Source organism: Seriola dumerili, unplaced genomic scaffold (genome assembly GCF_002260705.1).
Source record: "Seriola dumerili isolate Sdu_G_001 unplaced genomic scaffold, Sdu_1.0 BDQW01000108.1, whole genome shotgun sequence".
Lineage (NCBI taxonomy): Eukaryota > Metazoa > Chordata > Actinopteri > Carangiformes > Carangidae > Seriola > Seriola dumerili.
The window spans coordinates 118,304-141,370 of NW_019174363.1; the positions used below are offsets into that span (position 1 = coordinate 118,304).

At 40.5% G+C, this 23,067-nt stretch overlaps 1 protein-coding gene across 1 annotated transcript in view; it reads left to right on the forward strand.

The window, feature by feature from the left end:
- Window positions 1-23,067, forward strand: part of LOC111222791 (thrombospondin type-1 domain-containing protein 7A-like) — a 227,496-nt gene that overhangs the window by 58,918 nt on the left and 145,511 nt on the right. The window contains exons 2-3 of the mRNA XM_022746644.1: window positions 12,757-13,391; window positions 13,734-13,939. Of these exons, the coding sequence (XP_022602365.1) occupies window positions 12,757-13,391; window positions 13,734-13,939 (841 nt within the window). The remainder of the gene's footprint in view (window positions 1-12,756; window positions 13,392-13,733; window positions 13,940-23,067) is intronic.

The following is a 23,067-nucleotide window of genomic DNA, read 5'->3' on the forward strand; positions in this document are numbered from 1 at the left end:
ACAAATTTTGTATATTTAATAACTCTTTAACGTTAAAAAAGTATGCCCACCATATTAATGGTTTTACCTCATAGAAAAATGTCCAAACACCTTTCTGAATTAATTATGATATCAATTACAAGAATCTACATATTGATTTGTTTAATTTATTAATTTATTTTATTTCAGACTAAAAAGTATAAATTCAATACATGTGATTATATTGATGTGATTTAATCTAAAATCATGTGCATTTAATGGATATCAAAAAAAACAATCAACTCATTAAACTATTAGCCTTACTCAAAACAAAAGATGGTCCTGTGTCCATGGGGCCTGTCTGGTTGCTTGTGTTGTGCTTTCAATCCATAAGTCCTCCTCACAAACTGTTGTCATTGTTGTTCAAAATTATTGGAAGTCTTTGCAGATATGAAAGTGTTGTCTTTGAAGTTGCATCAATGAGTGCCCATTGTATGCACCTGGTACAAGCTCAGATACAAATTCTGATTGGCTGCAGAATTGTTCCTGATTTAACCTTTTCAATGTTTTTTGGAGGTAAATTAATTGAAGACTGCAGTTCAAGAAATTGTTTGCAATTCCTCACATGACCAAGCCTCTACATGTCATTAGATAAGATATATGTCGATTAACGAACAAATCTATGTAGAACTACAGAACTAATATTTCTTTATTAAAATGATGCGCTGACAGCAAGTGGCAGCAAGTCCATATAGGTCGTAGTTTTTTGCAAGATATTTGTATATATTAGTGTATTTTTTGTCGATTGATGTTTTTTATTCTACGTTATTGTTTCGTCTCATGATGGAGAAAATAATGTACACAAAGGAAGAACTCCTGGCTTTAAAGTTTACCAGATATGGAGTTAAACATCTCACACCGGCTGAGCTGAAGAAGCTGTACCGTGAATGCAGAGCCAGGGCTAAGCTAAACCTTTTCTACCATTGTTTCTCATGGGAAATGTCAACTCCCTGCCTAACAAGTATAATGAACTGGAGGCACTTGTGAAGGACCAGCGAGAATATCGTGAGTGTAGTCTCATGTGATTCAAGGAGACCTGGTTAAACGACAACACTCCCGACCATTGTGTGGATTTACCCGGCTTCACTGCAGTACGAACTGACAGAGATGCCAGAGCAAGTGGAAACAATAAAGGTGGAGGACTTGTGAACAATAGATGGCGCACCCCTGGTCATATCACAGTGAAGGAGAAGATCTCTTGGGATATTGAATTGTTGGCAGTTGGTCTTAGACTGCCCTATGTACCAAGAGAGTTCTCACACATCATCACCCTTGTTGTTCACATTCAACCACACGAGCAGAGCCTGCAGTCGCGTGTGACGTCCTTCATGAGACTGTTGCGAGAGTACAGACCAAGCACCCTGATGCATTCATTGCACTATTGGGGGATTTTAACCATGTCACTCTCACCTCTCACCTGACTGGCTTCACTTAGTATGTTGATTGTCCCACAAGGGAAAATAAGACACTTGATCTGTTGTATGCAAATGTCAAGTAGGCCTATACTGCTTCAGCTCTATCACCACTTGGCAGATCAGATCATAATCTGTTTTTTCTTCAGCCTTCCTACAAGGCCTGTGAACTGGGGCAGGCTGCAACCACCTGCTCATTCAGGAACTGGACCCTGGAAGCCAGTGAGTCTCTAAAAGACTGTTTTGAGTTCACAGATTGGAATACTGTTGGCGTCACAGGAAAATTATAAAAGCAAGGACCCTGACCTTGATAGAATGGTTGAATGTACCACAGACTTAACTTCTGTATGGACATTGTAATACCAGCAAGGGCTGTACACTGCTTTCCAAACAACAAACCCTGGATCACCAGTAGACCCTCCTCAACCAGAAAAAGGAGGCCTTCAGGGATGGAGACAGGGAGAAGCTCAGGTGTGTGCAACAGGAGCTGAAGAGGAGATTAAAGCAGGCAAAGGAGGACTACAATAAAGAAAGTAGATAGTAGAAAGTAGAAAGTAGATAGATGTACAAACAGAAACCAATGACATCATCAGCCTTGTGAACGCCCACAAGAGGTTAAATACTTGGGTCTCCACACCAGAAAGTTAGACCAGTCCCAGCCTGGTCAGATGCGTACACGAACTGATGAAGCCTCTTGGATGAGAGGTGAAACGTCTTCCCAGACAAATAATCAAGTCCAGTTGCGTTTTGATTTAAAACTCCTTTAGGATACCATGACCTGGACAAATGAGAATATGCACAGGCTGAATCCACTGGATAAATTCGGTAAGAGATCAAGATGTGCTGTTTGTCAGAGCACATTCCACTGGGCTAAAAATTGTCCCCACAAGAGGAATGAACAAGTAAGATTAACTGAAAATGTAAGTGTTTTAGCATTAATGCCATATTTTAGGATTTACACTCGTTGAAATGGGGCACCAGTCCTCTAGGAGGACAACAATGAATTACTTCATTGCCAAATTTATCAATCTCATATCGGAAGCCATGACTTCTCGATTCAATAGATCTCCAGTCTCTACATCAAAAGAATACAACAGGACAACAACTGGGTGTAAATAAAGGAGTTTATTTAACTAAACTACTATCTACAGAGTAAATGCAAGGTGTAATAATCATAAAGATGAAAATAATAAGGAAATGAGCAGTGTGATGAGTTGGCAATGGTGGGAGAGAATATGTTATGGCTATACACTACGGCTATACTGCTAATGATACTACATCTACGAATTAGGTTTGATGATTAAATATTGCTATATTTCGACATCAACCCAGTCATGAGCAGAGTGTTAAGACCGGCCTACTGTGAGTTGCGCTGTAGCTGAAGACCCTCGGCTGGAACCCAGGTGGCTGTGGTTGCCGTGGTAACCCTGGAGATGCGGGATCTAGGTGGATTCTCCTGGAGGCCGTGTCCCGTTATCACGATGACGGATTCTGCCGGTGTCTCAGCGGTTCAGCTCTGGTGGAGTTTGCCAGGAGACTTTCTGTCTCGGGCACTCTTGATTTCTGCTCGGCTTCTCTGCAGGCGGTCGTGCAGATGTTATCTGCTGGTGTCTCTTGCGGGTTGATGCGAAATAAACTCTAATGCTCTTCACTTTGGCTGGATAACTTTAGAGGACACTGGCGTTGACCAGATGACTCTAAAGTTGTCAAAATCTTCAAAAGGAAAACTTGATGATTAAAAGTTACAAAATTACTCTGAGGCACTTCTGTTGTTTTGGTTCAGTTGGTCTTGACTTGGCTTATAAAAATAAAAGATCGCGCATGTAGACAAAAATCATGTTACTTGGAGCTTGTGGCAAAGAAAAATAAAAGACGCGAAAAGTGCAAAAATGACTAAGAGACATGAGTTTGTGGCTAGCAGCTTAGAGCTAAGAGTTTACATGGCTACAGAGCCGGGCTTTGAGCCGGGACTCTGAGCTTTGAGCAAAGATCTCAGCTTCTAGTTTCTGCATCGTTTCTCGCTTCTCAAATCTTCTTGTCATCTGGGTTCCTCTGACTTTTCTTAAATGACATCTGACTTCTTCTCACCTTTCAGGCTTTTCTTGGAACTTTGTGACTTGTTCTGCTCTGCCATCTGACCCATGTGTGAATTGATCACGACTGTTTTATCCCCTGGGGGCTGGCGTATGTTTCAGGGGTGTCACCCATCGTCTCCTGTGTTTCCACTTGGAGAAGGGAGTAATTTTCCACTGAACTTTGGAATAACTTAATTCTAGAGTTTACTTATAAACTCGCACATCCGTCTTCCACCATGACCACAAAACATTAAGTGAAATAACATATAAAACTACTTGCACTAATAATGGCAGAGAGGAGTAATAGGAGTGTTGATTTCATATTACATCCTTCAAACCTGGAATTAATCATGATACAAGTGGTTAATTGATCAAACAACAATATAAACATTTCCCAAAGCTAAAAGTCTATACATGTGGATTGTCGGCAGTTCTTTGACTGTAATAATAATAATATGGACATTCTGGATGTCATGTAGTGTGTGTTACCTCGTGTGAAGGATGCTGACAGTATGGTCACATAAAGGACATTGTCTTAAAATCTACATGTTACATTTCAAACATTCTATGGGATAGAAGTTTGGGATTAAACTATTGCATAGGAACATCTCAACAGCTAGAGAACAGTTAGATATTTAATTTTACATTCTTCCTTAGATCTGTGCCTATGAAGAGAGTTCTGCTGGTCACTACCCAGGATTGGAATGTGGGTCGTAGTTTATGACTCTTATCTAGAGAGGGACAGAGGAAGGGAGGTTGGTGTGTGTGTTCATGCATGGCACAGACAGGCCAGGATTCACACTTTAGTGTTAATCAGTCCTTTTGTTGTTATTTGTCCTATACAAGAAACAATCAAATATCAATAGACAAAGTCTTATTGTTACAAACTGGAGATTTTGCCTATATTCTCCAGTTGTCTGGTGTCCATTGGTTAATCCTCTGGAGCTGACCCTTTGACCTTTGGTCTGGTTCTGTGTGTCATTCGGACATGCTAAAAGCATGGTCTGTTTGTGGAAGAGGGGTCCTTTGTCTCTGTTTCCTATCAATTTGATAGTTTGATGGTGGGAAGAGTCGCAAAGTGTCAATTGTGGGTCCGTAACTCTGCATGTCCTTACAATGAACTTCCTTAATGGCTTGTGACTGATGCCAGGCCACGTATGTACGCTACAGTGTTGAGGAATGCAACATCTCACTGTTTACAAAAGCCTCCATATCTGACTCAGAAATCTTTCTGGCTGAATCACTGGGGTCAGCTATTATTGACACTGCTTGTACTTGTACAGTACGTGGGGGAAAATGGCTGGAAAGCTACATGAAGGATCTCAGCCAAGATCAAATAAACAAGCTTCTGCAAACAGAAATTCCCAGTTGCAGACCATTTCCTTTTTGAGATGGAAATGTAGTATAATGCACCTGAAAAGTGAAACTCCCTGCTAAAATAGGTCAGTCAAAATGCCATATTGAAGCTGAAGTGGTCGAAGAGAGAAAAACATCCCTGAAAAAGGCAGGAACAGTTTTAGACATGGAGAATGACAGAGTTGTCATGTTCAAACAGCCTGTACCCCTTGAGTTCACTAGTTCTGGACACTACTGCGTGAATATCAGAGATGAAAATACTGAAGAAAGTCAGACTGAAGATGATGTTCTTACAGTCATAGAAAACATATCCACAGATGAGAAATGCAAAGTTCTCCTGAAATAACACAAGTACTTTGTCCATGCATCTGCTGATTGACTATAGAGACTCATTCAGAGCTCCGGTAAACGCAAAGAAAATTATCACTATTTTACAACGAATAGTACATGACTGCGACATATGCCAGAGATACAGCAAGACCAAGCCAAAGCCTGCTGTTGGTTTACCTTTTGCTTCGGAGTACAGAGTACTGATTCAGATTACTGAATCAGCATATATCAACACATACATTACATGCTTCTAGGAAAGCATTTATAGAAGTTGAATGCTCAGAAAGGAGCTTAGACCCACAGATGACAAATATGAGACAGGAGACAAAGTATATAACAAACAAGCAGGCTGCACAGAGTGGATGGGACCAGGAATGGTTATTGGTCAGGATGGAGTTGTAGTATTTGTAAGACATGATGGAATTCTTGTTAAAATGCACCAGTCTAGGCTTTGTAAGGTGAACAACAAATGGTGCAAGATGATCCTGACAGAAAGGCAGAAAGTGAAAAATTTGTTGCCAACAATGAAGCAGATAGCTCACAGACTATGAAGAGGATGACATCAGTGACAGGGAAGTGAAAACAGGAGAAGTGTTGCACTCACCCATGACACAAACTAATGTGACACAAACTGAAACAGAGCACAAATATGTGCTAACCCTGTCTCTTCCGCAAGTGTAAAGTTAAGAGCAGGGCAAACTGTCACATTTATGAACAGAAATGATGGTGTTCAATGTAAAGTCAGAGTTTTAGGCAGAGCAGGCAAAGGACAGTACAAAAACTGGTATAACCTACAACCACTCCACTTACAAACAGCAAGTGCCATACATAGGTACACACCCCTTAATGAAACAGAAAGAGAGCAGCTGAGATCAAAAATAGGACAGATATTATGGGTTGCCAAGCAGACTAGGTCAGATGTCATGTTTGACACTTGTAGCTTCACATCAAATATAAAAAATGCTATGGTACAGTCCATCCATAAAGTGAACAATTTTGTCCGTAAACTTATCTCAGAAAAGTTGACTGTTAAGTTTCAGCATTTGGGTAACAGTAATGCTTTGAGCCTGGTTGTTTTAAGTGATGCGTCCCTTGGCAATCTTCCAGATGAGGTACACAGGGGGGAACCTTAATTGCGCTTATGGGAGAAACTGTTGCTATGTCAGACCGAATAGACAATGCTATCTTTCTTGCAATGCTCTTTTCAGAGCTCACCACTGGTAATGGCTGAACTGAATGGTCTTCCGTTGATCTGTGTGACTCACTCCCTGTTCAATGCTCTTAAGTCAACTAAACAGGTCACAGAGAAGAGACTCTGGTTGGCAATAAGTAGTATTAAAGAGCTCATACAAAGCATAAAATCAAAGAGGTTCGATGGTCAGATACAAAAGCCCAACTCTGACAAAAAGGGAGCTTCAGTTCTGATGCTTTTGAAAGCACTAACACCCCTGGGTTTATTGTGTTTAACAACTTACACCGCATCCAGCAAGCCAGTTCTGTTTATCATAACAAGAGCAGGAGAAGCCCTGAGTGTTATCCCATCCTCGATCACCTGCCTGCTGCTTAATGTTTAAATGGGGCTGGGCCAAGCTCTTTTATAATTTTTTTCAAGTGTACACTGTGTAAAAGGATGTTTCACTTGAACTTGCCATCTTCTGCAAGCTCTGCTCTAAGGAGCAGGAGTGAGTGTCAGCCTCAAATACTGAAGTCGGTAGAAAACTGTCCAATCACGTTAAATTAAAAACTTAAAAACAATTCTAATTGCCATATTGTAAAAGGTGAAGTTTCATTATTTGTTACTACTTTCTGCTAAACATAACATTGTCACATGTAGTTTGTAATAGCCAAGCTACTGAGCATGCTCTTGTAAAGCAGAGATGCTCACAAGTAATTTTTTTAGTCCAAATCAAGGTTCAATCTTTGGTCACAAGTCCAAGTCAAATATCAAGTGTCTTATGTTGTAACAAGCGTTCTGTCCCCTGCTGCTGCCATACGGTCTGCTTAGAACACTGCATCACGATATGTAATGAATTCAAAGCATGTACCGCATTATCCTCATTCCCTTATCTATAAAGCTATACGTGATACTAAAAGAGAGAACAGGGATGGACTGGGAATACAAAAAAATCAGCCTAGACTTTTGACTTGGACTGACCCAACAGAACCCGCCTGGAGACACTGTCACATATGGCCATCACACTTTACAAGAATCTTGTAACAAACATAGGAAAACAACACCAGACATCCCTTGATTTAAGTAGTTTCTCTCCTTCACTGGATCTTTCTGTAATAAAATTCAGTAAATCTGAGCCCTTCACAGACTTTGAGGACTTTAATAATCAGCTTATTAGAATTTCTGATGAAGCAAGTGCAGAAAATAAAACTATATAATAGTCTACCCCTACTGCATATTCTATCAAACTGCATTTACCGGAAACTGTACAGAGATCTGTGGTCCTGAACCCGCTCTTCTGCACTGCTCTTCCTGTCTGCTGTCTGTTGTCTACAGACTTACTGCTGATAGATGCACAACTATTTGAAGTATCTGTATTTTTCTGTAATTTAACTTCTTTTCTCTGAGGTCTTCAGATGTAGTTTGTTGTTGTTGTTTTTTTAAATTAATTTTTTATTTATATAAAGTGAGTCAGCAGCAGTCCACTGCTGCCTCTGTTCAAATGATGATAAAGATACAAACACATAAACGATAAGGGGGTGATGGAGCTGCAAGATCAAACTGAACCTGAGCAGAATGTAGTTCGCTGGGAGACAGACCTGAGCGAGATCACGGCCATACAGAACCACAGTGTGCTGCGCAGTCTGCTCCACTGGACTGATCACCACACACAGTGCTATCGATCTCTCTTGCTCCCTCCCTCTCTCGCCCTTTGAGGAAATGACGTCCAAATTCAGCACGCCAGAATTTGGCGTATGCGAATGTTAATGCCAAAAAGAAAAAAAACAAACAGATTGTTCATGAGTCCCAAATGTATGAGTCTGAGTCAAGTCTTGTGTCTTTTTAGGACGAGATTCCTATCAAGTCAAGTCAAGTCAAGTGCGACTTGAGTCCAAGTCGCAAACTGGAGTCCTCATCTCTGGGTGTATAGTGTATGTGGACTGAAGTACTCTGTGATGTTGGTTCATCATGGAGCATTTTCTGTTTACCAACTAAGAAGGGGAAAAGAATTCTTATGACTTTTGAGTTTTTAAGGTAATAAATAATTGGCCTTATTGGATGTATTTATAGTTAGGTTGCATCATTTAGCTGTCATATACAAATTCTTTGAGTCTTTGTTATGAAACAGTAAAACACTTTTAGATATTTCCACAACACTGCAGAATTTAATCGTCCATACCTTCAGCTGTTATAGAACCCAGGTATTTTCCTGAAATATATTCATGTCCCAGATATTTGATTTGATGAAATGAAACAACTATGCCGACATGGGGGGTAAGAGAGACGATGATGAGGATGTCCGGGACAGTTTTTCCCTTTAAGAAGGGAGATGGTGCAACCTGCTCCCCTTGTGGAAGAATCATATACACAGCTAATATATCGATAAAAAACAATTAAATTAGAGAACACAGGCTAACAAAAGATCAATAAATGCACTAAATAAAAATACTTTGATGTCTGAAAAAAAAGCTTGCCTCTGTGTAATTTATTCAATTTTCCCCTTAATTTTTGGACATCTGTACAGCATTTGATGTAACCTAGCAAGCATCCTCGTTCCCAAGATACAACACCATTGTGCGTAGAGTGCTAGTACACAGTGGCGACATCATTCAAAATCACTTCCTGGGCTTTTTCAGGATTAAACCCCTTAGGTTTAAACATGTATAATAAAAATAATAATTGACTATGTTTATAGCTAGAGGTGTCCTGTCAGAATTGTACAGGAGTCTCTTTTACAATTGTGGTGTATGGGTTTTTGGGCTGCAAGGGAGTTTTTGCTGCTAAATCTAATGATAGATGCTCACAGCAGACCCTTTGAGCTGAGGATCATAGGACCAGTGGAGTGTTGGTACAAGTTCAATTATGGAGCAGGCAGAGGCAGACCTATTTCACTCATCTCTTTTCTTTGGAACAGTCAGATCAGCCCTGTTCCCTGCTGCATGTTAACATCTCAGATTTTAACTTTCATGGACTTTTATTGTTATCTTATTGTCTATCCTGTCCTGTTCATCTTCTCTGAAAAGACTGTTTGTTATTTGAAATTTAAAATCACATGCATTCATCATATTCCACTAATCCACAGTTAAGTTTTGCAGAGATTCCTTTATTCATCACAGAATTTTTAAATTAAGGTCATAGTTCCATTGGCATATATATCTGCTTCACTTCACATTGCTCTTTTCCCATGGCAAGAATGATGATTTTGCAACAAACCCACTGTAGTGAAGAGCAGGAATATCTCCTTGGAGGTTGACATACATTATTCCAAGATTGTCACCCCTACTGGTCATCATAATAGCATAAGTTAGCTCTTTTTATTAGGGATGCTCCAATCAGATTTTTTTGCCACCGATCCACGGCTGTTACCAAACAATTTTGGCATGCATTGCAGATGGGGTAGGTTACATCACACACTTCCACACAGCTGGTGCAGTGAACAAGATGGTAGGCAGGACTACAATTCAAGAGTTTTCTCTCAACCACAGACACCAGAGTATTAACCACACGTGATTGTTTCAAAGGTGATTGGTGACTATTTTTTATGAAAAACGGCTGATCATGATCAGTGGCTGATCAATCGGCATATCCCTACTTTTTATTGTATCATGTACATAAGCCCTGAAAGGCAAGTGATTTTTTTTTAAAATGTGATAATGGTTTTTATATGTAACATTCAGAAAAGCCTTGTTATTAATGACATTGGTGGCTGTATAGTGAACTGCAGTCAACAGGCATGAGTCTTTAAAGTTTTTCATAGGCCAGTTTGACAAACCTGGGCTGAATAACAAAAGTAATGACTAATGTAACTAATAACTTTGCTGATGAGTAATTAGAAAAGTAACGTCATTCACTTTTTGTTGTGTAATGTATAATGAGTAATTGCTTATCATTGTCCAATGCCGGCAATATGACATGAATGCTGAATCACAACAGTTGTCCACCGTGAAGGAGGAAACTCTGAGTTTTGTGAGTGTAAAAACCTTCTATTGAGAAAAAAAAAGATATATGCTATATAGTGAATGCAACTTATTAGTATTTGTCTCTCCTTGGTATAATAGTGGCATTACTGATGGGTTTTGTGGTATAAGGATGGAGGCAGGGTGTGATTAGATGTGTGAAATCCCCCTGGAGATAACTGTGTCATTCAGTGGTATGTTCATGAATTATGGTGAACTACTGCATGGAGCTTAGACAACACCGCCTGCCAGGGAACTAATCCTTTATGGCTATAAACATGCTGGCCTCTTTGCAGAGCTGGATGTGGATTAAAACCTGAGCCCAGATGGTTACTTAGCCTTGCAGCATGTTGCCTTTTGTCTATATTCTTAATTACAAAATCAATTTGGCATTGTTTTTCATCGCTGACCTGTCCATCTTATCACTGACATTGTAAACTCTAAATTAAATGCTACATTAAATGAGCAGTATATTTCCTAATTTCCAGCCAGAGATGATGGTGGCAGTCAGTGATATAAGCTAGACCTGTGACTACAGCTGTCTCTTGTGTCTGAGGGAGTTTCTTGCTGATTTGTATTGATCCAGACCTCCTCCTACAGCTGTATGCTAATTTGCCCTCTTAGTTCTTCTGTATCCTAGCTTTATTGAGTGAAAACATGAAGCACTGTTTTATACAGCATCTGACTTTCTTTATTCCCTAGTGGTAGACAAAGCTCAGAGGTTTTTGTTCCATAGATACTCTCACTTGTAGTTTTATGCAGATAGTCTGTCAAATTACAAAATTTGACACAAATGTGCTTTACAGTTGTGGTTTTGATGAAATCCTGTTTTAAAGCTAACAGCGGTCCACTTCCAATGGATTCATTCAATAGCATGCTTCCCCAGATCCTACTGAATTTTATGAATTTTGAGTGAAATACCATGACAGCTATTTGATAGATAGACATGGAATTTGGAGGAGAGCTCCTCCTAAGCATTGAACTCAAAAACAGTCCAGTTTCCAAAAAATCAGGTCCTTTAATAAAAAAACAAGTTCAGTACACAAGAGTCAGTCAGTAGAGGCAAACAGATTAAAAGGGGCTAGGCTGAGGCAGAGTAAAGTCAAGGGGTAAAAAAACACTTGGAGACAAAAAACTAGAGAATAAAGGCTTGTACGCTCACAACAACAGGCAAAGACAAACTGGCAAAGGGAGCAGGGAGTACACCGACTAAATACACAAGGAGGCAGGGATAATGAGGAACAGGTGAAATACATCAGGGCGGGGCAGACAATCACAAAGGTGGGAAACATACACAACGGCAGGAAGTGGATCTGAAATGAGAAGAGAGTTAGACACCAAAATAAAACATAACTGAAAAAGTGAGAAAAAAGTAAACCATGACCTAGTGTCAAGACAAGGCATGACAGTCTGGACCTAAAAAGACTACCAGCAATGTAACACCATAAACTGGTAATGATTTTTAATAGCACACCATTCCTCACATTAGCTAATAAATTTTTATGTTTCCCCTGTACTGATTTGGTCTTCAGATTTACTGGCTCAGCATCTGCTTCCCTCCTAACAAGGTTTTATTGTTGAAAGTTGATGTTTACTTAGACCTATAATTGTATTTTTATAAATCCAGTGGAAGTGCAATCATAGTACTGAAAGAGAGATTTAACAATGGGTCTTTGTTAGAACATTTTATTGCACTCAGAAGCACTTAGGTTTCAGATATTTGATTTGGAAAGGTTATAGTTTTCTCAGAATTGCTTTTTATGTTAAGGAAAAAAATCTGGTTTTGATGGGCTTTTTTGCCATCAGCTGTTATTGATGGGCATTAAATGACTTCCATAGAATGGTTTGTGAAAGGCTGACTGTGAAACATCAACATTTTGAAAACACGTATCTCATGTGTATCTACTCCTGACAATCTTTTTGATGGAAAGCAAAAACTGAGGAAAATTATGGCTATGGTCTTCCATTCACACAGTTCATGCAGTTACATTTGTGCTGGGAAATGTGCATTTGGGAAGATGACCATTGGGAAGTTCTACCAGAGCAGCAATGAATGATTCTGGTTTATTAGAATTTGCTTCTTACTGGCATAAGCTACTGGTTGTGATAAAATTGGAAAATCTGGAAACATGGGCATGTGGCTACAGCAAAGTACACCAGCAGTCAGACAAGTTGTTAACACACCAAAGGTTTTTCCAGATTATTCAAATCACACTATTTGGTGGTAAAACTGAAAGCACAGCACAGAAAAATTGCATGCATGACATAAGTATGGCTAACCTGGGGGCTTGTTTAGACCCTGTTTGATCTTCTGGAGAAGGGGACAAGTGGTAGTCACTTTTCTCACAGTTACTTTCTCGTCAAAGTTGCAATTCTATTCCTCTCAGTCTCACTTAGACCTTTCTCTGACCACTCTGTCATCTTACTCTTTACAGGTCCATGGGGTCGGTGTATGGGCAGTGAGTGTGGTCCTGGAGGCAGCCAAAGCAGGGCAGTATGGTGTGCCCATTCTGAAGGCTGGACGACCTTGCACACCAACTGTGATCAGATGGAACGTCCAGACAACCAGCAGAGTTGTTTCAGAGTGTGCGACTGGCACAAAGATCTGTATGACTGGCAGCTGGGTGCATGGAACCAGTGTGTTCCAGTGTCGATGCGCAGTGCCGGGGTGCAGCGCCCTGCTGTATGCACCCGGGGAGAAGAGGGCATCCAGACCCGTGAGGTGGGCTGCGTGCAGAAAGTGAATGGTGAGCCTGCAGAGGATGCAATCTGTGAATACTTTGAACCTAAACCACGCCTAGAGCAGGCATGTCTTATCCCCTGTCCTCGGGACTGTGTGGTGTCTGAATTCACCCTGTGGACTCCCTGTTCAAAAACCTGTGGATTGGGCTTACAGAACCGGATTCGCTTCATCCTTGCTCCACCACTGTTTGGTGGAGCAGCCTGCCCAAACTTGACTGAGTTTCAGACATGCCAGCCAGGGCCCTGTGAGGGAGAGGAAAGCCTCTATAGCCTTAGAGTGGGACCTTGGGGGCCCTGCTCTGTCCCACTGTCAAGACAAGCTAGACAAGCTACAAAACCACCCAGGGAAAGTGATACAGATTCCAAAGAGGGTGACAAACAATCCAGAGAGATCGAAAAACCATCCACAGGGGCTGACAAGCAGTCCAGGGAAAGTATCAAACAGTCTGGTGAGGGCGATAAACAGTCAAAAGGAGGTGACAAACAGATCAGAGAGGGTGACAAACAGCACAAAGGAGACAGATGGTCCAAAGTTGGTAATAAACTGTCCAGTGATGGTGACAAACGTTCCAGATCCAACAGAAAACTGAGTAGGGCAAACAGGAAACCAGACAGGCCATCCCGACAAGCAGACAGGCCCAAACGCCAAAAAAAGGCTAAAAACAAGGAGAAAAGAGAGAAAATGAGAACGAAAGTCAGAGAGAGGTTAAGAGAAAGAGGCAAGTCAAAGGATCCTCAGACAAAAGAACTTATTAAGAAGAAGAGGAACAGGAATCGTGAGAACCGCCCAGGAGGAAAGTTCTGGGACATGCAGGTTGGCTACCAGACCAGAGAAGTGGCGTGTGTCCACAAGAGTGGGAATGTTGAAGCTCTCAGGTAAGAATGACTGAAACAAGTTTTCTCACATGTCACCTCACAGCTTCTGCATTATCCATGTGTTACTATGAATTTAACCTGTAATATTTTTTGTCTTCAATTTCTTAATAGGCTACTCTGGAAAATAACTTAATTTGAGCATTAAGACTGGAACGAGGATTAAAGTATTTTGAAATTAGTACATTCAGGTTTTTATGCAAAGCCAGGGCTGGAGGCATTATGTTTTCAGGTTGTCTGATGGCCGTTCATCTCATTCTTATGTATGTTATACCTCAGTAAAGCTATGAGGGAATTTCTTCAAAATTTGGCACAAACATTCACTTGGACTCAAGGAAGAACTGATAAGATTTTAGTAGTCAAAGGTTTTTGGTCAAGGTCACGTTGTTCTCATAAAACACAGTTTTGGCCTTGTGAACATGATATCTCCCTAACCCAATGATGCCTTGAGTTAACTTGGTTTGTAGCTATATTCTGATTGGTTTGCTGGTTTGCAGCTCTGGTCTGATTGGTTAGTTGGTTTGTAGCCATATTCCAATTGGTTGGTTTGTAGCTGCACTATGATTGGTTGGTTGGTTTGTAGATGTATTCTGATTGGTTAATTTGTAGCTGTATTGTGATTGGTCAATTTGAAGCTGTATTTTGATTAGGTAGTTGCTTTGTAGCTGTAATCTGATTAGTTAGTTGGTTTGTAGCTGTATTCTGATTAGGTAGTTGGTTTGTAGCTGTAATCTGATTAGTTAGTTGGTTTGTAGCTGTATTCTGATTAGGTAGTTGGTTTGTAGCTGTAATACTCAATGACACAGCTATTGTGGCGCGTATCAGGAATGGGCAGGAAGAGGAGTACAGGGATCTGACCATGGCCTTCTGTGAATGGAGCGACAAGAAATGCTTCCTTCTGAACACCTCCGAGACAAAGGACATGGTCATTGACTTTCGGAGGTCTAGGCTCACCCTTCAGCCAGTCAACATTCAAGGGAAGGACATTGAGGTGGTGCACACTTACAAATACCTAGGTGTGCACCTGGACAGTAAACTGGACTCGTCCCTGAACATGGATGCCATCTACTGGAAGGGGCAGTCTTCTTCTTTTTCCTCAGGAGGCTCAGGTCTTTTGACGTCTGCCGTGAAATGCTACACGTTTTATCAGTCAGTGGTGGCCAGTGTACTCTTTTATGCTGTAGTCTGCTGGGGTAACAGCATGTCAGACACGAACACAAAGAGACTGGATAAGCTGGTCAAAAAGGCTGGGTCTGTGCATGGCAGGAGTCTGGACTCACTCAGGACTGTTGTGGAGAGACGCATGCAATGTAAGATGGAGGCCATCTTGGACAATACCAACCATCCTCTCCACAACATTCTGGCAGGACAGAGAAGCAGCTACAGGAGCAGCAAACGTCTCATCTCACTGTGCTGCAGAACAGAGAGGTTCAGGAGATCCTTTGTTCCTACTGCCATTAGGCTATACAACACCTCAGCCAAAGGAAGTGGACTAATCATTTTATTATTGTACATTTGTTATTAACTGTTTTTATTATTATTATTATTATTATTATTATTATTATTGTTATTATCCACAATGAGCTAATGGACACATGAATTTCCCCTAGGGGATAAATAAAGTATCTATCTATCTATTTGTAGCTGTATTCTGATTGGTTAGTTGGTTTGTGGCTGTATTCTGAATGGTTGGTTTCTAGTCATATTCTAATTGGTCAGTTTGTAGCCCTGTTCTGATTAGGTAGTTTGTTGGCTTGTAGCATTATTTTGATTGATTGGTTTGTAGCTGTATTCTGATTAGTTAATTTGTTTTTAGCTTTATTCTGATTGGTTGGTTTGTAGCTATATTGTGATTGTTTGGTTAGCAACTGTTTTCTGATTGATTACTTGGTTTGTAGCCTTTTTTTGATTGGTTGGTTTGTAGTTGCACTCTGATTGGTTAGTTGGTTGTAGCCGTATTTTGATTTTTAAATTTGTAGCCGTATTCTTAATTGTTGGTTCGTAGCCGTATTCTGATTGGTTGGTTACTGTCTGTATTCCTATTCTGTCCATCTGTAGCAGTATTCGGTTTGGTCAATTTGTAGCCGTATTCTAATTGGTCAATTTGTAGCTCTGTTCTGATTGGTTTGTAGCTGTAGTTTGATTTATGGTCATATTCAGATTGGTAAAGTTTTCTAGCTGTTTTCCTATTGGTTAGTTTCTTTGTAGCCATACTGTAATTGGCTGTTTTGTAGCTCTAATCTGATTTTGTATTCTGATTGGTTGGTTTGTGGCTGTATTCTGAATGGTTGGTTTCTAGTCATATTCTAATTGGTCAGTTTGTAGCCCTGTTCTGATTAGGTAGTTTGTTGACTTGTAGCAGTATTTTGATTGATTGGTTTGTAGCTGTATTCAGATTTGTCAATTTGTAGCTGTATTCTGATTGGTTTGTTGATTTTAGCTGTAATTTGATTGGTTGATTTGTAGTTGTATTCTGATTGATTCACAGATGAATTCCTCCCGAGTTGACTCGACTGAGCTACACAAGAGGGAGGAAGTGCTCTGTGATTTATAAGAAACACAATTACATCTTTGCAATTGCATCTTCTGATTGTCATTGAAATATTGCACATTGAAATATTTTTGTATCCCAGGAGCTCCTCGAAGGAATCCCTTCAAATTTGGCAGAAATGTTCACTTGGACTTAAGCATGATTGAGCTGATAACATTTTGGTGCTCAAAGGTCAAGGTCCTCACAAAACCCGGTGTTGGCCTTGTGAACGCAATATCTCAGGAACTCTTCAAGGGAATCCCTTCAGATTTGGCACAAATGTCAACTTGGATTCAAGGATGAACTAATTACATTTTAGGGGTCAAGGTCACTTTGACTGCACAAAAAATATTTTTAGCCATTACTCAAGAATTCACATTGCAATTATGACTAAATTTTACACAAATGGTTAATAGTGTATGATTCTGGATGTAATCTGAAACGAGTGTTGGAGGCAAACTTCTGAGTGGTGATTCTAGTTTGAATTAGAAAATTCCTGGACAAATTTTGAATGTGCCTGCTGCTTGGTGCGTGTACTTCACTCCTCACATTACAATCTGTACTAAGGACATTACTTTCAGTTTCATTCATGAGAGTTATCCTGACACTGACCTCAGTCACTGCAGGTGTCCCTAAAAAAGCCTTTTCAAGCTGTCATGACTGGGCAAAATGACCTCACACTGATGGTTTCAAATCCAAATTTGTCCCCACAACCATAGCAAGACATGTATACACACATGTACAACAGAAGTTGATCTGCAATAAAGCTATACCACTATATTCAAATAGACGATAGCTAAGATCAAACTTTTATTTCCTACCTTACCTTTTACCTTTTTGAGACTCTTACTTTGAAAGTGTCTGTGCTTCTGTGTTTGGCAGTATAAATTGCATAAGATAATATGTGTGTGTGTGTGTGTGTGTGTGTGTGTGTGTGTGTGTGTGTGTGTGTGTGTGTGTTTGTTTGTGTGTGGCGGTAGAGCTACTCAAAAGAACCTCCAGTAAGTTCTTTTTACCTGGTTGAGACTCTTATTTTGAAGGTGAATATTAAAAAAGTAAGATGGTGTTTGTGTGTTTCTGTCAATGTGCATGTGTGTATTGTTGTGTGTGGCAGTATAGCTGTCTACCAAGGAGCCTCCAAAAAGCTTGTGTTACCAGGTTGAGACACTTATATACAGTTAATATCCATATGGAGGTGATGGAGTTTGTGTGTCTTTCAATGTAAATGTGCGCGTGGTGTTGGGAACTGCGTTAATTTAACCTTCAAGCAGCCCTTTGAAGTTGTCAGGACCTGCCAAAATGATAATGGTTTTTAAACAAAATTGTCCTCACAAAGAAAGATATCTACACACAAGCAAAGAACTACACATCAACACGCACACATAAGTACACGCAAATACACTGTGCTGATTGATCTTAGTGTTGCTCTCATATCTGAGTTAAAAGGCAGAATGAAGAATTAAGAATTAATGAGTTTAATAAGCCAATCAGAATCAGCTTTGCCTATTTCTGCAAAGGAACACCTGCTCCTGAATTTGCATTTCGGTCAATCGGAGAGGTGGAGGGTACTCCCATCAAAAACTGTAAAAGATATCGGAATGAGACCAAAACTTGGTGATACTGGCCAAATAAAAATTGTCAATGGAGGTTGGAAATTGTGGGATTTAAAAGTGCTTGTCTGACTTTTTTGAGTTAAATTTTCAAGGATGGCAGTTAGAGTTTGCAGTTAGCTCTGGTTTTATTTGTATAGTGCCAATTTACAACATAAGTTATCTCAAGGCACTTTCCAAATAGGGTAGACCTGTCCTATTCCTTCTTTCTCTTTATAATATTAGTTACAGAGACCCAACAATTCCCACAAAGAGCAAGCACTAGGCGACAGTGGCAAGGAAAGACTTCCTTATAAGAGGCAGAAACCTCGAGCAGAACTGGATTATGGGTGGGCGGCCAACTGCCTCGACTGGTTGGGATGGAGAGATAGAGAGAGAGAGAGATCAAGAGAGAGCACAGAGGAAAAAAACAAGAACGTGCAATGATAGCAATATTAATAATAGCAATAGTAATGGCAGTAACAGCAATAGTAATATAATGGCAAATGTAGTGCTCCTACTGATAAAAATAGTAATGACAGCTAATGACATTAATAATTATCATTATTAATTATAGTAAATTTTAGTCCAGTTAGCGAGTGGAGCTGTGCTTAAAAACAGCAGACGTCACTGAAGATATCACAATCCTCTACAGTAAAGTTACAACACCACACTGAGTGAGTGAGAGAGACGGTGAGAGAGACAAGCTAGTGCTAAGTGCAAGGCTAAAGTAACTAGCAGATCTGAACAGCATATAAACAACTGCAGAGTTAGTGAGTTAGTAAGTTTAAATGTACAGCAGGTATTTAGACTCTGTGATAACAGCAAGAAAGGAAACAACATTATTAACTGTGTTCAGACAGAGTAGCAATATTGCTACTCTGTCTGAACACAGTTAATATTGTTGTTTCTGTTACTGTCTACCAGTAACAGAAACTGAGATGGGACACCACACTGATATCAGCCCGTCAGCACGTCAATATGTGAACGGCGTAACTTCTATTAGTGAAAAGACATCAGTATGAGTTGCTTTCATACCTGAGTTAAAATTGTTCTCAGAAAAAAGAACAAAGTAAGTCAGTTAAAATGTTTCTAAAGTAAACGTGTTACTGTGTTACTGTGGGGAGAGAGGAGTTAAACATGTTACAGGGTGATAATAATAATATATGATGAAACTATAAAATGAAAGAACATCTTTAGGTTACCAGATATATCAGTTATCAGTTATCAGTTGCAGGTTAGAACAGCAACGAAATCAACCAATGAATTGGTAATGAGTCTAATTAGCTAATAAGAATCAGCTTTGTCCATTTCTCCCTGGACACTGTGTTAGTAGTGTGTATGTGTGTAAGTCTGTGTGTAGGTGTGTGTTGTTGGGCCAGCTCTGCCTCATGAGCTGGACACCATAAATATTGGCTATCATAAATTAAGAAAATATTAATATTAAAAATATTAATATTAAATAATAACTTTAAAATGAATAAAAGTCCTTGAGGGACAAGCCTTAAATAATAGGCAAAATAGCCAATATTGTTTCAGTCTCAAATTATTATTATTAATCTTGAACTCTGATTAATAACTACCTTAATAACTATAACCAAATTACCATATCAACAGTAAGTTAAGTTGAAGGATTGGAATTTGTACTAAGTAGAAGTTGGCAATATTCACACTTGTGCAACATTAAACACACCAGTAGTTATACTTTAAGACATTTTTTACAATGTATAGTATTTACAATAGTATATACAGGTGTGTGTGTGTGTGTGTGTGTGTCCGTGATGTTATTGTGTGCTGTGTGTGTGTGTGTGTGTGTGTGTGTGTGAGTGTGTGTGTGTGTGTGTGTGTGTGTGTGTATGGGGGTTATGGTCTGTGGGGACACAGACAAAGGTAAGATGGCTGATTCAAAGTGGTCACTGTGACCACATGACCTGAACAAAGAAAACTACCCAAGATGGCGGTAAACAAGGAATCTACTCAAAATGGCCGCTGAGACCACCTAGTGTGTGGGGGAGGGAAGGTGTCAGTTTCTTTGTTAGCCTAGTTTATGTAATCTGAAGGTACACGGTTAGAGGGAGGAGGTTAACTTCGTGCATGTTCTAGAATTGAGACATACTACAGGTATGTGTGTGAATATACAAGTACTTGATTAATTGTAATTTGAATGCAACAAGACATTAATCGACAGGTACATTAAGAAAGTTAAGACTTCTGCTGCTTAGCTGTGCTGTGCTATGCTGTGTTAGGAGAGGTTAGGCCCAGTCAGTTAACATACCCCGGTCCTTGGAACAGAGGTCCTTTCCAGTGTTGTTGTAAAGTCCAGTGAGTTGAGTGCCTTCCTGGTAGAGTAAAGTCCTGTCTGGCTGTCTTTTTTCTCCTCACAGAGTTAGCTGTTCCACGCTAACTCTTTTTTTTTTAAGTATATTTTTTGGGCTTTTTATGCCTTTATTTGATAGTACAGTAGAGAGACAGGAAATGGGGAGGCAGAGAGAGGGGGAATGACATGCAGCAAAGGCCGTCCAATGCAGGACTCGAACCGGGGTCAACTGCAGCGAGGACTATAGCCTGCTTAGACCACGGGGCGCCTGCTTAGACCACTACTCCACACGACGCCCCGTTCCACGCTAACTCTGATGTGACTCCAGTTGCTTGGAAAATCAGCTGACTTTGGCTGACCTTGTGTTGTAGCCGCTGATTCTGAAGAGAACTTGGTTCACTCGCAGTAATCCTAAGAAGCTCGCTGCTGTTGAGAAGAGTGTTGCAGTCTGCTGTGAGCAGGCCGGTAAGAGAGCTGGTTTTTCAGGTAGCAGGGCTGACATGGGCTAGGGTCTTGTTGCCCTTTGAAGAGCCGAGAGGGGAGAGCAGGAGCTGCTCTCCAGAGCAAGTCGAGAAGAGAAGAGAGAAGAAGAGNATGCCTTTATTTGATAGTACAGTAGAGAGACAGGAAATGGGGAGGCAGAGAGAGGGGGAATGACATGCAGCAAAGGCCGTCCAATGCAGGACTCGAACCGGGGTCAACTGCAGCGAGGACTATAGCCTGCTTAGACCACGGGGCGCCTGCTTAGACCACTACTCCACACGACGCCCCGTTCCACGCTAACTCTGATGTGACTCCAGTTGCTTGGAAAATCAGCTGACTTTGGCTGACCTTGTGTTGTAGCCGCTGATTCTGAAGAGAACTTGGTTCACTCGCAGTAATCCTAAGAAGCTCGCTGCTGTTGAGAAGAGTGTTGCAGTCTGCTGTGAGCAGGCCGGTAAGAGAGCTGGTTTTTCAGGTAGCAGGGCTGACATGGGCTAGGGTCTTGTTGCCCTTTGAAGAGCCGAGAGGGGAGAGCAGGAGCTGCTCTCCAGAGCAAGTCGAGAAGAGAAGAGAGAAGAAGAGAGAAGGAGATTTGGTTTTGTTTGGTGACATCCTGGGGGGTCACATGTGACACACTGACCAACACTGACTGGTCAGTGAGGTCCCTGGGGGAGGGTCGTCCCCAGGTGTGAACAGTGAAAGTGAGTTCCTTTGTCTGTGGAGCAAAGAAACATCTGGTTTCTTGAATGAGTCCCGACAGTGTGATGTCTGCTGCAGTTACAACACCACTCAGAATGAGCGAGAGAGAGGGAGAGGGAGAGAAGCTAATGCTAACTGCTAAGCTAAAGTAACTAGCAGATCTGAACAGCATGTAAATAACTGCTGAGTTATTGAAAGTCGCTAAAAGGAACAGGGAACTCCCAAGTGCTGGAGCAGAACTAGTGTTAGTTTGAATGTACAGCAGGTAGTTAGACACTGTGATGAAGAAAACAACAACATTAACTGTGTTCTGACAGAGCAGAAATAAACTCTACCGGTAACGGAAACTGACTGGAGATGGGACACCATACTGACATCAGCACGTCATCACGTCAACATGTAAACGGCTTCATTACTACAAGTGAAAAGACATCAGTAGAAGTAAATCACTTTGTAAAAATGTTCTCAGATAAAAGAACAAAGTAAGTCAGTTAAAATGTTTCTGAGTAAATGTGTTACTGCGTTACATTTGAAAATGGGGAGAGAGGGGTAAAACATGTTATAGGTTGATAATTATATATAATAAAATAATAAAATTAAAAAACATCTTTAGGTTACCAGATATATCAGTTCCCAGCAACGAAATCAACCAATTAATTGTAGTTAGGCATTGGAGCCTGAGCATACACCTGATAATTACTAGTTGGCAATTTATTATCAAAATTGTTTTAAGCAGTTGTTGATTCAATTGATCACTGTGGAGAAAGTAATATATATTACATTATACTGATGTGTTTCTGTTATTTAGCCCACCTTCAGTAATAAGGTAATGTGGTGCTGTGTGTGTATGTGTGTGTGTGTGTGTGTGTGTGTGTGTGTGTGTGTGTATTGCAGTCTATGGGAGAGCTACAATGATGTTTGAATTTACTTTGAGCTTCGAGCTACAGGAACTGTTCAATATCTGCTGCTGTATTTACTGTTGTACTGTCCAGTCTGAACTGTAATCTCTCTCTATGAGCACTTATTTGTAAACAGCTTTCTGCATGTGTGTGTGTGTCTGTGTGGCTGTGTTTGTAACCCTCATAGACATCAATCAGGCTGTTAACGAGCATCATCTGTGTGCAGCTGGAAGACACAGTGCTCAGATGAACATGTGACATGAACACACTCACATACATGCTCTCATTCTTCAGAGTAATAAGAGTAAGAGTTAATGAGTCTAATTAGCAAATAAGAATCAGCTTTATTTATTTCTGCCCGGATAATGCGTTTGTAGTACTTGCCTGTTTGTGTGTGCGTGTGTGTTTGCGTGTTTGTGTGTGTGTATGCATGTATTTCTGTGTGGCTGTATTTGTAAACATCATAGAGATCCAAGAGTCTCTTAATGAGTTGGTTCCAAAACTTGTGTCTAGCTGGAAGACACAGAGCTGACTCAGATGTCGGTTTGATTTTGGCTTGGCGAGCCTCTCAAACGGCCGCTATTTGTGAAAAAACGGTCACTCATATCAGAACC